The following is a 12,300-nucleotide window of genomic DNA, read 5'->3' as shown; positions in this document are numbered from 1 at the left end:
TTGTCATTATGTCACTTTGACATTTGCAAATAAAATAAAACTATGCTTTAGGCATTTTCACGCTATTTAATTTAAGGGGTTAGTAAATTGTAAAAAACTGCTCATCTATAAAATGTCATTATTTATTTGAGAAAAAACAATGTTTATTTCAATCCATAAGTTATAACTATGAATCTACCGATTCCAACTTCTAAAAGAGTAAAATCAAATATCGAAAAGATTCATATCTGATTATACGTAAGCCATCCCTACTAAATTGTCAAACTAATCACCCTTATTTAGACAAATTATAGGCATGGAAACAGCTATCATAGTTACTTAATATTATAAATGCGAAAGTTTAGATGGATGTTTGTTAGAGTTTGTAGCCTAAACTGCTGAACGGATCTCAATGAAATTTGGTACAGGTTTAGAGCATAGTCTGGAAGAACACATAGGCTACTTTTTATCCCGAGAATAGTTACGGTTCCCCTGGGATTCATTAATTTAGTTTTTTAATGTTCACTCGATCATTCTGCAACGGTTCAACATATCTTATTGAAATTTGGCACAGATATAAAACAAAGTCTGGGTACACATGGGATAAGCTTCATCTCAGAGAAATGTCCGGTTCCCAGGATACGTCGCTTTTTGTAATTTAGATAGTTAGTATGTTTTATAATACCACGCGGACGAAGTCGCGGGCAACAGCTCGTAATATTATAAATGCGAAAGTTTAGATGGAGGGATGTTTGTTACGAGTTTGTAGCCTAAACCGCTGAACGGATTTCGATGAAATTACGATGAAATAGATTTCCTCTAAATCTATTAGTCCAGTCTAGCAGAACATAGGCTACTCACTTAGTAGTCGCGGACGAAAGCTAGTATAGTCATAAAATGTAGAAATCGATTTAGTAGTAGACTATTTTAGATGCTTAGTTTAAAAGTCTACTAATTTAGGTGTTAACTGTATAAAATACAGAGTTAACACCTTTAAAACAATATACATAAGGTCGACAATCCAATGCAGCAAAAACTTCCCGCGCTGCAGCGAGACCCGTCACGTGCCTGCGTGTCGTGTGGCAAGCCAGCGGACGCTTACTGCTCGAGATGCGCTGTCACGCCCTACTGTAGTGTAGCATGCCAGCAGCGGGACTGGAGAGCTAGGCATCATTCTGTCTGCCATAATCTCGCAAGGTAATACAGTGACACACTAACATAATGGTAAGTAATTATTCCCAACCGTCACCCCGCACTGTCCCCACGTGAGAATAAACAGATTCATCTGTCCCACCTTTTATGAAATAAAATAATTTTCAACCATCCCATTATCGCAAACGGTGGGTCGGATGAAAATTGTATTCCCACTTGTCCCCATGTGGGACAGAGCGGGGTGACGGTTGGGAATACATGGTAAGTGCCTGAAACAAGTAGCGTGTTGCGAATAAATTGACAGTGGTAGAGCCCGCTTTAACATTTTCGCACTGTAAGGCTCTACGCAATATCACAACCACACAGGCGGGCGTGAAGTGGGAGTAATTCCGCATACACTGAAGAGTATGGTGTTTACTCCCAATTTTAGTCCCTTTTGCTTCCCAGCCTTTCCTTAAGAGTAAAGGATGGGAAGGAAAAGTGGATTTGACGGTGGAGACGCGCACGAAGGGGAAATTTCCTTTTTATGTGCGTCTCCGTCGATTAAGGGTAGGCAACGCACCGCTATTGCCAATGTCTATAGGCAGTCGCTTCGCCATTTCGGATACAAATGGCCGATTACTCCTTTGCCGCCTTATAATAAAAAAATGAAAATAAAGTCGGTTAATGATACACGATTAGTTTTTTATTATTATCATATTCTTTACTAACTCATATATAATTATCATTTTTTTTATAACATAAGGTGGCAAACGACCACCTGAATCAACCGAAATGGAAAGCGACCGCTGCCCATAAACATCCGCAATTGCAGATGCGTTGCCTACCCTTCATTGACGGAGGAGGAGACGCACATAAAGAGAATATTTCCCCTTCCTATGCGTCTCCTCCAACGTCAATTCCACTTTTCCTTCCCATTCTTTCCTCTTAAGAAAAGGGTGGAAAGGGAAAGGGACTAAAATTAAGCCTCCGGCACCACACTCATCAGACTGTACGCGGAATTGCATCCACTTCACGCCTGTTTTCTGTGTGGTCGTGGTACACCGGGCGAGCCGGTCCATTCGTGCGAAGATGTTAAAGCGGTCTCTACCACTGTTCTTTTCTAAAGTTGGACACCGCGGAATTCCGCGATTGTACTTTATGTATGTAATTTTTTTTAGGTTAGCTGATGGAAATGCACCTTATGCGATGCAATCCAGTTCCAGTAATATACCAACGTAAGTAAAGAAAATTTATTATATTTTGACTGCAGGGAAATTAAAAAAATAACCTATAACATGTCCTTGTTAACTACCTTCCAGTGAAAGTCCCGTCGAAAACGGCTCAGCTGTTTCGTAGATTATCAAGAATAAACGCGGCTTGCGGACAGACAGACAAAAACAAATTTAAATGCAATTTTTGTTATCAACTCAAATACATCTTTGCGATATCTGGTTTATTTCCAAAATTAAATTTCTTATCTTATAAATATAAATATGAAAGTTTAGATGGATGTTTGTTAGAGTTTGTAGATTTCGATGAAATTTGGTATAGATGTAGAGGATAGTCTGGAAGAACACATTGGCTACTTATTTTTTTAATTCCACGCTAACGAAGTCACGGGAAAGCTGGTTTTATCTAGTTTTATGGTAGCTAGAAAAGTAATGTATTTTTTTTTAGATTGCAATCTGTCGCACCATTACGTCGACCTCATTCTCCGATGAAGAATGTTAGGAGATTCCAAAATAATGAAGATAACGAATATAGTGGACAAGCGGTAATTATCTATCTTACTAATATTATAGATGGATGGATGTTAGTTTGTAACAGTGGTAGAGCCCGCTTTAACATCTTCGCACAGTAGGGCTCTCAGCCACGACCACACAGACAGGCGGGAAGTGGAAGCAATTCCGCGTACAGTCTGATGAGTGTGGTGCCGGAGGCCTACTTTAAGTCCCTTTCTCTTTACCACCCTTTTATTATCAGGAAAGGATGGGAAGGGGAAGTGTATTTGACGATGGAGGAGACGCATAGAAAGGGGATATGTCCTCTTTATGTGCGTCTCCTCCTCCGTCTATGTGCAGCAGTCGCTTCGCCATTCTGGCGAATTTAGGTGACCGCCTCCTCTTTTGCCACCTTTTATTATAAAAAAAGCCTAAGCTGTTGAACGGATTTCGATAAAATTTAGTATAGATGCAGGGGATAGTCCAAAACACAGACTATTTATTTTTTATTGGGTACTAGCTGTTCCCGTGCGGCTTCATCCGCATGTAATTATGATAATTATATTTTATTGTTTACATTTTTTCAAATTATTAATAGCAAATGTCAATGATAATAGTATACATAGATGCACTGGCGAATGTTAATATTTTTTATTTATTTCAGAGAGCTTACCATAATACGAACTCTAATTACCAAAACGGACAGACCAATAGAAATCAAGATAGATCGAATAATAGAATGAATAGACCACAAGGATCTTCATATAGAAATCAAGAGAAGAACAAACAGAATACGAAACCTCAAGATAATGAGAACAGACCAAATATACCTCAATTACGAAGACCACAGATTAAAAATACCGATGAAGAGGATTGGAATTCTAAAACAAGTAAGAAATAATTTATTCAATACTAGCTGTTGCCCGCGACTTCGTCGCGTGGATAAAACATACGAACTATAAATAACAAAAAGCTACATATCCCGGGAACTTGACAATTCTCGGAGATGAACCTTATCCCATGTGTACTCCACACTTTGTGTGACAAATTTCAATAAGATATGTTGAACCGTTACAGAATGATCGAGTGAACATTAAAAAACTAAATTAATCCCAGGGGAACCGTAACTATTCCCGGGATAAAAAGTAGCCTATGTGTTCTTCCAGCCTATGTTCTAAACCTGTGCCAAATTTCATGGAGATCCGTTCAGCAGTTTAGGCTACAAACGCTAACAAACATCCATCCATCCATCTATCTAAACTTTCGCATTTATAATATTAGTAAGCTTTAATGTTTTTGTTTACGTTTGTCAAATTGTCAATAGCAAATATCAAAGTGACATGACGATGGCAATCTTTATTTCTTGATGTTGGCAGCAACTTATGGTCTCTTTCCCACATTAGGGTTTTTATCCAAAATATTTACACCCTAAGTTTATTGGCGTGAAAATATATAGCCTAAAGCGTGATGTAAGTGTAGAGCTTTTTATAAAAAAAATAAAAATTTAAAAATATGCTGTAATTGCTGACATCTTAGGCAACAAAGAAGTGTGTGTTTACGCTTTATTATAATAGTATAGATAAATATGTATTTTTACAGAAAATCAAGCGCCTAGCAATATTGGAAAAATGCCAATAAAACCGGTAAAGCAGATTCTAGAAATAGCCACAGAAGAGAAGAAGACAGTGAAGCCGTTGTCAGTAGAAGATGTGACACCGATAAAGAAGATTGTTCCTAAAACGTAAGTAAAATAATTAGCAACGTATAAACTAGGGTTGTAACGTAGGGCATTTTAACGGAAGCGGATGCGGAGGCGAAGGGCTTCACCTCAGCAAAAGCGGAGGTTAACGGAAGCGGAAGTCAATAATAAAGTATTAATTGAGATTTAATAAAGAAATAAAAATGAAAACTACGTTAATTCAAAATACAGATCGGTACATAGTTATAAGATATAGTTTATTATGCTAATATAATGTACTAGCTGTTCCCGTGCGGCTTTATCCGCATGAAATTATGAAAACTATTTTATTGTTTACATTTGTTAAATTATCAATAGCAAATGTCAAAATGACATGACATGACAAACCTCAGCACTCTTGCTTCCTTGATGTTGGCAGCAACTTATGTTATCTTTCCCACATTAGGGTTTTTATCCAATTTATCTACCCCCTAAGTTTAATGGCTTGAAAACATATAGCCTAAAGCGTGACTTAAGTGTAGGGCTTTTTATTAAAGAAAGAATTATTCAAAAATATGGTGTAATTGCTGACATCTTAGGCAACAAAGAAGTGTGTGTTTACGCTTTATTATAATAGTATAGATTAAGACAAGAAACTAATAAGTAATATTTCGACAGATGCGTGGTGGAAACCCTGTCTGTTGGTGACATCGTGGTGGTGTCAATCGACAAGGTGGCAGCGGAATGCAGAGTCAATGGGCCCGGGTACATCGGAGTGGCATTGCAAGACAAATATGAAACGGATTATATGAGACTGTGTGAGGAATATTTTACTGATTGTGAAAAAGAAGGGAATTATACGTAAGTTTGTTTATATCTATACTAATATTATAAAGAGGATAGATTTGTACTTTTGTATGTATTGAAATAACTCAAAAACTATTGGGCCGATTTTAAAAAATCTTTGACCATTAAAAAGCTACGTTATGAGTGAGTAACATAGGCTATAATTTTTATCATTTTATAATTTCAAACGGACGAAGTCGCGAGCAACAGCTAGTTTATACTAATGTTATAAAGATTTGTATTTTTGTATGTATAACTCTAAAACTATTGGGTATATTTCAAAAATTCATTCACCATTAGTAAAGTAATTATCTGTGAGTAATAATAATACATACCACGCGGACAAAGTTGCGGGAAACAACTAGTTACTTATATTTTATTATTTTAAAAGTATATACAAATATGAATTTTTAAAATATGTTAATTAATTGATTTAAATTTTAGCTCTAAATATCTTATTTGTATCATACTAGCTTTTGCTCGCGACTCCGTCCGCGTCGAATTAAAAAAAATAGAAAACGGAGTAGTCTATGTGTTCTTCCAAAATCCTCTACATCTATACCTAATTTCATCGAAATCCGTTCAGCAGTTTAGGCTACAAACTCTAACAAACATCCATCTAAACTTTCGCATTTATAATACAGTAGAACCTCGATAAGTTAAAGTCCAAGGGAAACACAAAATACTGTAAGTTATAGATGTTAAGTTATCAAGGGTCTATGTTGTAGAGGTTTTGTGCTCTGATAGAAAGGGAACATATAATTTTTTTGAAGTTTTTTTTTTTTTTTATAACACGAGGTGACAAACGAGCAAGCGGCCACCTAAATCCACCGAAATGGAAAGCGACCGCTGCCCATAAACATCCGAAGTTGCAGATGCGTTGCCTACCCTAATTGACGGAGGAGGAGACGCACATAAAGAGGACATTTCCCCTTCCTATGCGTCTCCTCCACCGTCAAATCCACTTTTCCCTCCCATCCTTTCCCCTTAAGAAAAGGGTGGAAAGGAAAAGGGACTAAAGTTAGGCCTCCGGCACCACACTCATCAGACGAAACGCGGAATTGCTTCCACTTCACGCCTGTTTTCTGTGTGGTCGTGGTATTACATCGGGCGAGCCGGCCCATTCGTGCGAAGATGTTAAAGCGGGCACTACCACTGAAATAGTTATAAAGGTTTTTATGTTACCGAGGATTGAGTCATCGAGGTTCTACTGTGTTTTATTTTACACGGACAATAACGCGAACAAAACCTAGTCTAAACTGATATATAGATTTGTATTTTTGTATGTATTCGATTAACGTAAAACTGGGCCGATTTTAAAAATTCTTTCGCCATTAGAAAGGTAATTTATCTGCGAGTAACAGAGTTTTTAACTAACTTTTACTCATGATTCTGTCCGCGTGGAATTAAAAATCAAAAGTAGTCTGTGTTCTAGTATCTACATATATGACAAGTATCGAAATCCGTTCAGTTTAGGCTACAAACTAATTTTAGTAAGAAGTATGATTTCACGCAGACGAAATCACGAGTAACAGCTAGTCATCTTTTTTTTTTCAGTCCCAGTCCTGGAGAAGCTTTTTCATATTTGAATGAAGATGGCGCCTGGTACAGAGCGAGGTGTTTAAGTGGCGATTTAGCCGCACTCATAGACAGCAGTGCTCTAGTTAAGATAACTACACAATGTAAATCCTTACCCCTCAAGTATGCGGAAATACCGGAGTTTTCCTGTTATATTAATATCGAAGGGGTTGAAGTAAGTATTTTTTTATTCGCCCAAATTATTTTTTTTTAATTAACACGTCTTAGATACTATTGTAATAAAGCGTTAACACACACTTCTTTGTTGCCTAAGATGTCAGCAATTACAGCATGTTTTTGAATAATTCTTTTTTTAATAAAAAGCCCTACATTTGCGTTACGCTTTAGTCTATATTTTTCACGCTATAAAACTTAGGGGGAAATATTTTGGATAAAAACCCTAATGTGGGAAAGAGACCATAAGTTGCTGCCAACATCAAGAAAGTAAGATTGCCAAGGTTCGTAATGTCATGTCATTTTGACATTTTTGAATAATTATTTCTTTAATAAAAAGCCCTACACTTAACACGACTTTATTGGAATAGCTAATTAGTAATAGGTTTTAAAAATAAATTTTTCTATAAAATACGAAACTTCAAAATCGTTTATACAGTATGTTATAAAATTGTTTCTTTCCTATCTTTCAGATCGGCGACAATCTGAAGTGCACAGTGAAAGCCAAGTTTAAAGACGGCTGCGTCGTGGTCGCGGAAAACGTCGCGAGCGGCGCCAGACTCGGGGAAGGGGAGGTAAAGAGATGGTCTCCAGAGATTGAATACCCTGTCGCTGCTGGAGGTGAGTTTTAACGAGCAAGCGGCTTGAATCCACCGAAATGGAGTGACCGCTGCATAAACATCCGCAATTGCAGCGCTGCCTACCCTTAATTGACGGAGACGCATATAAAGAGGACATTTCCCCTTCCTATGCGTCTCCACCGTCAAATACACTTTTCCTTCACATCCTCTCTTAAAAAAAGGGTGGAAAGAGAGGGACTTAAATTAGGCCTCTGCCACCACACTCATCAGTACGTGGAATTGCTTCCACTTCCCGTCTGTCTGTGTGGTCGTGGTATTGCTGAGAGCCCTACTGTGAAGATGTTAAAGCGGGCTCTACCACTGTAAACTGACTGATATCTTATCGCTAAGAGCCTAATGGTTTGGTGTACGGAGTACCGATCTTGCGGTCGAGGGTTCGAATCTCGCCACGACTATTGTCGTGAACAGTCCTAGCACAAGCCTACAGCTTACTTGGAATGGTTAAAAGGAATATAAGTAAATTTACAATAATTAAAAAAAGTAACACATCATATAAATATTATAAATGCGAAAGTTACGATGGATGGATGTTTGAGTTTGTAGCCTAAACTGCTGAACGGATCTCCATGAAATTTGGCACAGGTTTAGAGCATAGTCTGGAAGAACACATAGGCTACTTGTTATCCCGGTATAAGTTACGGTTCCCGTGGGATTCATTGATTTAGTTTTTTAATGTTTACTCGATCATTCTGCAACGGTTCAACATATCTTATTGAGATTTGTCACAGATATAAAACAAAGTGTGGAGTACACATGGGATAAGCTTCATCCCGAGAAATGTCCTTTTCCCGGGATACGTAGTTTTTTGTTATTTATAGTTCGTATGTTTTCTAATACCACGCTGACGGATTCACGGGCGGAAGCTAGTAATATTATAAACTAGCTTCCGCCTGCGACTCCGTTCGCGTGGTATTAAAAAAAAACAAAAGAAAGTAGCCTATGTGTTCTTCCAGACTATCCTCTACATCTATCCCAAATGTCATCCAGACCCGTTCAGCCGTTTAGGCTACAAACTTAACAAACATCCATGCATCCATCCATCTATCCATCCATCCATCCAAACTTCCAAATTTATAATATTAGTATGATGTGAAAGTTTAGATGGATGTTTGTTAGTTTGTTGCCTAAACTGCTGAAGGGATTTCGATGAAATATAACACATAGGAACACTTTTGTTTTTATTAATTCCTCGCGGACGGAGTCGCGGGCTGAAGCTAGTTTAATGTTTGCCAGTTGCAGCGATACCGGAGGTGCTGCGACCGGTCGTGTGCGACAAGTCGCGCGTGCTGCTGGTGGAGGCGACGCAGCTGAGCCGCGCGTTCGTCCGCAGCGCTGACGTCACAGCGCAGCGCAGATACGACTCCGTGCTACAGGGTGTTGTGTTGTACGGACAGACTGGTTGGTTCATTCATGTTAATAAACTAGCTGTTCCCCTGCGGCTTCATCCGCATGAAATTATATTTTTTTACATTTGTCAAATTATCAATAGTAAATGTCAAAATGACATGACATGATGACCTTGCTTCCTTGATGTTGGCAACAACTTTTGGTCTCTTTCCCACATTAGGGTGTTTATCCAAAATAAATACCATCTAAATTTAATTGCGTGAAAATATGTAGCCTAAAGTGGGACGTAAGTGTAGGGATTTTTGTTAAAAAAAGTTTTATTCAAAAATATGCTATAATAGGGAATATGCATGTATTTTTTTAAACGATTCTACTTGTTATAAAATAACCACAAAAAAAAAATTGACGCGAAAATATTCAACCATTGAGCTAAAAATAATAAAATAAAATTACGACCATTTCCGAGCGACTAAAACGCGACGATTTCCTCAAGGTCAAAAAGTCAAAAATCGATTCATTTTTATTATTCCTGGTACAAATAAGTGGTTAATAATTCTATTTATTATTATTTTTATTTTAAAGTTGGTTTTGATATCGTGTTTACAGTAAAATACTTCAAGAGTGTATTTCTATATAAAGTAACGTAAATTAACTGTGTATTGTCAACACAGCGACGCCATATTAGATAAGCCACTTGCTTCGACCAATAGTGTGCGTTTTAGAACTTAGCGAGGGAATTGAAAAAATACACTTTTTAATGATTAAATTTCGCCACTAAATCACTTTATATTTTAAAAAATCTTTGCAGGACTGTTTTTATAGTAATGAAGTATACTTATAAAAAGTTTGGTACAATTTGGCGTCATATGCATTTCAGCTAAGCCATTATCTGTACCGCCACGTAAAGGTCAGTTAGTGGTAGCGAAGTATACAGACGGCCTGCACTACCGCGCCGTCTGCAAGCGGACTAATGTCAAACAGAATAAATATCTACTGGAATATATTGAATTTGGTAAGTATACTTACAAGTGTTAAGATTGAATGATGGCTGAGATGCGTATGTTAAGATGGATGTGTGTGACAAGAATGGATAAAGTTAAGAATGTGTACATTAGAGGAAGTTTGAAAGTAGCGCCAATGGTGGAGAAATTGAGAAGCAAAAGGTTAGCGTGGTATGGACATGTTATGCGACGAAATGATGGGGACATAAACCTGAAAGTGTTAAGATTGAATGTGGATGGCTACAAAGCAAGAAGACCGAAGAAAGTATGGATGAATTGTGTGAAAGAGGATATGCTTAACAAAGGAGTGGATTCAGATATGACGGCTGATAGAGATGTATGGAAGAGCAGTGGTAGAGTACGCTTTAACATCTTAGCACTGCAGGGCTCGCCCCCAGTAATACCACGACCACACAGACAGGCGTGAAGTGAAAGTAATTCCACGTTTCGTCTGAAGAGTGTGGTATCGGAGGTCTAATTTTAATCCCTTTTTCTTTCCACCCTTTACTTAAGAGGAAAAGATGGGAAGGAAAAGTGGATTTGACAGTGGAGGAGACGCATAGAAAGTGGAAATGTCCTCTTTATGTGCGTCTCCTCCCTCAATTAAGTGTAGGCAACGGTCGCTTTCCTTTTTGGTGGATTCAGGTAGCCGCTTGCTCGTTTGCTACCTGATATTATAAAAAAAATATACGTCATCTCAGTCACTCCCTTTTTAACCTGTCACCTTTCACACAATCTATCTCTTTCTATGTCTACCTCTACCGGTGTACCACACTCATGACTAACGTCCGCCTTGTTACATGCGATTCATCCCTCCTCATAACATGCCCCCATGCTAACCTTTTACTCCTTACCTTCTACCACTGGCGCTACTCTCACTTCCTCTAATATACTCATTTCGTATCTTATCCATACGTGTTACCACACATCCATTTCTGCCACATGTAGTCTCCTTTCATCCATCCCTTTGACATTCGTTGTCATTTCCGAAACTTTTACATATGTAAGTAATAAAATAGTTTTCTCAAATTTATAACAAATTTATGTTTATCTTCCAGGTAACTTAGAGATATCGAAGTTCCAAGATCTATATCCGTGTCCAGTGGAGTTTGACCTCACTTCTCAACCAGCTGAGGCCAGCCAAGTGTCTCTGTTGACTGGTGACTTCAACATCACTCCACAAGCTACAGAATATGTCGATAAATTAAAGGATTCCTGTACGGAGTTAATATTGGTAAGTATATTCCACGAAATTGTAAATTATCTGATAATAATCGGATTTTGTTACCTTATCTGACAGTGACGTCATTTTAAGCTATCTGAGACTCTATCAGCCAGTGTCAGGACAGGCTCTAAATCATAATATTATAAATGTGAAAGTTTAGATGGATGTTTGTTAGAGTTTGTAGCCTAAACGACTAAACGGATCTCAATGAAATTTGGTATAGATGTAGAGGATAGTCTGGAAGAACACATAGTATGCTTAGTTTTGATTTTTTTAATTCCACGCGGACGAAGTCGCGGGACAAAAGCTAGTTTTAAATAAAACTACTGATGTCATTTTTCTAAAATTTTGTATTCCGTAGTATTGTGTTTTTGTATATAATAAATAGATATAAAAAAAACTTTTTCAGACTATCCCGAATGGTGAGAAGACAGCGCCGAGCGGCGCGGAAGTTAAACTCACGGTAGCTGATACAAAGGAATGTGTGAACACTAAATTGGAGGAATTATGTACTCCTGAGTGGAAGAAAATGGAGAAAACAGGAGTTGATGTTGTTGGTAAGATTTCAAATTAACTCTCAAATGGCTGAATTTTTGATACCGGGGTTAATCGCATTGGGCTTCAATCGATTTTATTTTAATACTAACCGTTCCCGTGCGGCTTCACCCGCATGTAATTATAAAAACTTTATTGTTTACATTTGTCAAATTATCTATTGCAAATGTCAGAATGACATGAAATGACAAACCATAGCAATCTTGGTTACTTGATGTTAGCAACAATTTATGGTCTCTTTCCCACATTAGGGATTTTATCCAAAATATTTACCCCCTAAGTTTAATGGCGTTAAAATATATAGCCTAAATCGTGACGTAAGTGTAAGGTTTTTTATTAAAGAAAGAATTATTCAAAAATATGGTGTAATTGCTGACATCTTAGGCAACAAAGAAGTGTGTGTTTACGCTTTATTATAATA

The 12,300-nt window shown here is 37.6% G+C and overlaps 1 protein-coding gene across 3 annotated transcripts in view; it reads left to right on the top strand.

Annotated features, from left to right (window-relative positions):
* LOC106105925 overlaps nucleotides 1-12,300 on the top strand; it is a 38,048-nt gene that overhangs the window by 18,787 nt on the left and 6,961 nt on the right. Inside the window, exons 10-21 of one of the 3 annotated variants that reach the window (XM_013286396.1) lie at nucleotides 1,010-1,176; nucleotides 2,292-2,348; nucleotides 2,791-2,887; nucleotides 3,499-3,724; nucleotides 4,434-4,575; nucleotides 5,191-5,373; nucleotides 6,916-7,111; nucleotides 7,584-7,731; nucleotides 8,985-9,149; nucleotides 9,976-10,110; nucleotides 11,158-11,333; nucleotides 11,734-11,881. In XM_013286396.1, the coding sequence (XP_013141850.1) occupies nucleotides 1,010-1,176; nucleotides 2,292-2,348; nucleotides 2,791-2,887; nucleotides 3,499-3,724; nucleotides 4,434-4,575; nucleotides 5,191-5,373; nucleotides 6,916-7,111; nucleotides 7,584-7,731; nucleotides 8,985-9,149; nucleotides 9,976-10,110; nucleotides 11,158-11,333; nucleotides 11,734-11,881 (1,840 nt within the window). Of the gene's footprint in view, nucleotides 1-991; nucleotides 1,177-2,291; nucleotides 2,349-2,790; nucleotides 2,888-3,498; nucleotides 3,725-4,433; nucleotides 4,576-5,190; nucleotides 5,374-6,915; nucleotides 7,112-7,583; nucleotides 7,732-8,984; nucleotides 9,150-9,975; nucleotides 10,111-11,157; nucleotides 11,334-11,733; nucleotides 11,882-12,300 lie in introns of all 3 variants that reach the window. The other 2 variants (XM_013286395.1, XM_013286394.1) reach the window with 2 other exon arrangements.

The sequence above is a fragment of the Papilio polytes genome, unplaced genomic scaffold (assembly GCF_000836215.1).
Source record: "Papilio polytes unplaced genomic scaffold, Ppol_1.0 DF822622.1, whole genome shotgun sequence".
Lineage (NCBI taxonomy): Eukaryota > Metazoa > Arthropoda > Insecta > Lepidoptera > Papilionidae > Papilio > Papilio polytes.
The sequence above is the reverse complement of the archived record's forward strand: the minus strand, read 5'-3'. Positions and strand labels throughout refer to the sequence as shown.